The 3850-nt window shown below is 36.6% G+C and overlaps 1 protein-coding gene across 1 annotated transcript; it reads right to left on the bottom strand.

Moving 5' to 3' along the window:
- Positions 1–745: 745 nt before the first annotated feature.
- LOC114221311 (olfactory receptor 4F3/4F16/4F29-like) lies at positions 746–1723 on the bottom strand. Its single transcript, XM_028119430.2, has one exon. It carries the CDS (start codon positions 1715–1717, stop codon positions 746–748), a length of 972 nt encoding a protein of 323 aa, XP_027975231.1. The 5' UTR covers positions 1718–1723.
- Between the last annotated feature and the right edge of the window lie 2127 nt (positions 1724–3850).

Below are 3850 nucleotides of genomic sequence, written 5' to 3' on the forward strand. Positions count from 1 at the left end.
TTATGATACACACGGAGTGGTATAGGAATTTACAAATTCTGGTCTCAAAACATTGGATTAAATAATAATATTAAAGTTTCCTGAGTTGTCACTCTATGATTTATCCCAAATTTGACCTAAAAACCTCAGTATTGGGGCACCCGGGTAGCTCAGTCAGTTAAGTGTCCGACTTTTGATCTCAGCTCAGGTCTTGATCTCAAGGTTGTGAGTTCAAGCCCCACACTGGACTCCATGCTAGGCATGGGTCTTACTTTAAAAAAAATTTTTTTAATAAAAACCTTAATACTAACTAAATCTGAGTGTGGATAGTCAAATCCAGATGTTAGAAGCCTCAAATTCTGAAAGCTACCTAAGCAACTGTCTTCATTTTGTGTATTCTTCCAAGTATACAAACACAAGAAACTCAGAGGGCATGAATATCAATACACATAAAGATTAGAAGAGATATGTCTTTGAGAATCACTACCAAAGAGAAGAGTATCCAACATTTTGTTTTAATGGAAAATGTGCCCAGTATGTGAGATTTCGTATTCTTCTATAATAAACAAGAAAGACACTACATTTAAAGGCTGAATTCACTCTTCCTCAATACTTCCAGGATCCACAGGGTAAGAGTCCTTATGAAAAACTGACCAGATCAGAACAGAGTCCTTGAGGAGAATTTTCACAGTGGACATTAAAATTACTAACTAAAGTGAAAGGATTTATGAAAAGTTTAATTAAAGAGATTAATTTTCAAGAATAGTCAGGATGAATCTGGATGGCTTTGACTGGTCATGAAAGAACTCTTCCTGAAACTTAGAATCTTACCAAATAGTCTCCTCATTGCCATTTTCATCTCCTTATTTCTGAATGTATAGATAACAGGATTCATAAAAGGAGTGATAAGGGCATCAAAGATAGCTAAAAATTTATCTATGGGTAACGTAGGGAATGGCCACACATAGACAATAATGCAAGGACCAAAGAAAAAGACCACCACAGTGATGTGAGCAGAGAGAGTGGAGAGAGCCTTGGATGAACCACCTGAAGAACGTTTTCGAACCGTGACCAGGATGAAGATGTAAGACACAATCAAGATGAAGAAGGTGCCCATGGAGATGAAACCACTGTTGGCCATGACCAGAAATTCCAGTCTGTATGTGTCTACGCATGCAAGCTGGATGAACCGAGGAAAATCACAATAAAAACTATCCATTTTGTTGGGACCACAAAAGGGCAAGTTTACAACAAAAGCCAGTTGGGCCACAGAATGGATGAGTCCAATGGTCCAAGCAACAGCCAAAAGAGAAATGCACATTCTTAGGCTCATAATGGTCAGGTAGTGGAGGGGCTTACAGATAGCAATGTATCGGTCATAGGCCATGACTATAAGCAGCACCATCTCCGTACCCCCAACAGTGTGAATAAAGAACAGCTGAGTAATGCACCCTGTCAAGGAGATGACTTTATGTTTTCTGAAAAGATCATAAATCATCTTTGGGCTTGCAATGCTGGAAACACCTGTGTCAATGATGGAAAGATTTGCCAGCAAAAAGTACATGGGGGAATGTAAGTGATGGTCTGAGATGATCGTGAGCACAATGAGAAGGTTTCCTAGCATACTTGCTATGTAAAATATAGTAAAAAACAAAAAAAGAAGAATCTGAATCTCCCAAGAACTGGTGAGTCCCAGCAACAAAAATTCAGACACCACAGAGTGATTTCCTCCATCCATCAACTTCGTGTTCTAGACCAATCCTGAAGATACCTGAAGAGCATAAGAGGGAGAAAAACATGATTTTTAAGTTGAAAGGGAAGCCTGGCTATAGGGTTACACAAATGTCAAAAACTAAAGATCAGGAGCCCCTGGGTGGCTCAGTCATTAAGCATCTGCCTTCGGCTCAGGTCATGATCCCGGGGTCCTGGGATTAAGCCCCGCATTGGGCTCCCTGCTCAGTGGGAAGCCTGCTTCTCCCACTCCCCCTGCTTGTGTTCCCTCTCTCGCTGTGTCTCTCTCTGTCAAATAAATAAATAAAATCTTTAAAAAAAAAACTGAAGATCACTTAGCCATTGTACACAGTTACATAGAATTTACATAGTACAAAAATCACAGAGAGCCAGCACCAAATTTTTTTCCAAGCCTAGATCTTTGTTATCATTTAATCGTATGCCTCAAATTTTGTTTGGTCTTTAATGTATAATGAAGTAGGGGAAATGTAGACAAAGTCACCTAAGACTTAAAGGAGAAATACATCAGGAGATAGAGAGACATATTTTCTAATTTCGACACTGAAATATGCCACAGAATGGAAACGTGCAGAAAGGCAACTAGAACTGTCTGGAGAGGTGTCTAGTTTATTCTTTTAAATGGCTGCTCAATATTCACAGTGTGGATGGGCCATAATTTATTTACTAATTTCCCTATTAATAAGCATTTAACTTGTTTCTAGATTTTTGGCCCCTGCAGATAATGCTACAAATAACTATCCATATACATACATCCTTGTGTATTGATGCTTTCCTTTCTGTGTCACAGATTCCCAGAAGTGAGATCACTGGGTCAAAGTGCACATATTTTTAATGTTAGTAGTGTTGCCTAACAGCTTTCCAAAAAAGCTGAAACAACACATATTTCTATAAGAATAAATGTTAATACTTTCTTTAATTGTTGCCAGAATAGTGGGTATAAAGTGATAGCTCACTGTTGCTCTGGTTTTCATTTCCCTGACAACCAATAAATTTGAACATTTTTGCAATTTGGATCTGCACTTCTGTGAAATGCCTATTTCTGCCTTTTCCTATTTCTTACTGTGCTTTTTTTTTTTACACATTTGTAAGAGCTCTTTTTATATTACAGATATTAAGCATTTGTCATTTGTTTTATCTTTTCTAAAACAATTCTCTATTAATTTTGTTTCTGGTTTCTTTTGTTATACCCAAGTTTGTTCGTTTTTTTTCATTTATACCCAAGTTTTTAATTATTAAATGATTAAATACAGCTATTACTTTTTTATACATACTGCTTTTAAGATCTCCTTTGCTCCTGGATCATACACGTACACCCTTAGATTTTCTTTCAATACTTTGTTTTATTTTCTATTTAGGACAGTGCTTTATTATTTTTGTATATATTTTAAAATGTAAGTTCATTTCTAATTTCTTCCAGGTGAATAAAATAGTAATGGCACTGTGTGTTAAATGACCCATTCTTTTCTCTTTCAATTTAACTATTTTTTGCACTTTGCTAAATTATCAGATATTTTGGGATCTGTTTCTGAATTCTTTATTTTGATTTCACTGATATACTTGTCTCTTTCTGTAGAAATATCAGGGTAATGGGATGCCTGGATGGCTCAGTTGGTTAAGCATCTGCCTTCGGCTCAGGTCATGATCCCAGGGTCCTGGGTTCGAGTCCCACATTGGGCTCCTTGCTCAGCAGGGAGTCTGCTTCTCCCTCTGCCTGCTTCTCCCCCTGCTTATTCTCTCTCTCTCTCTCTGACAAATAAATGAATAAAATCTTAAAAAAAGAAAAAAAAGAAATATCAGGGTAATACTATGTCGCTATATCTGATAAAGCAAGTCCCTCCTTCACTGTCCTTATTTTTCATACTTCCTTGACTATTCATGATCATATATTATTGCATATAAATTTTAAATTCATTTTCTCCAATCCCCCCCAAAATTCCATTGAACTTCTGATTTGAATTGCTATAAATTTGTATTTTAACTTTGAATGAAGTAGCATAGTTATGATAGTGTCTTCCCATTCAAGAACATAGTACATCCATCCATTTGTTCTTTTTTTTAAAGATTTTATTTATTTATTTATTTGCGAGAGAGAGAGAGAGAGAGAGAGAGAGAGAGAGAA

Source organism: Eumetopias jubatus, unplaced genomic scaffold, assembly GCF_037043125.1.
Source record: "Eumetopias jubatus isolate StellerSeaLion01/CBP00866 unplaced genomic scaffold, mEumJub1_p1.0 scaffold_7, whole genome shotgun sequence".
Lineage (NCBI taxonomy): Eukaryota > Metazoa > Chordata > Mammalia > Carnivora > Otariidae > Eumetopias > Eumetopias jubatus.

Excerpts from the sequence above, each read along its gene's own strand:
- LOC114221311 (XM_028119430.2), bottom strand. The coding sequence starts at position 1,717 with ATGGATGGAGGAAATCACTCTGTGGTGTCTGAATTTTTGTTGCTGGGA.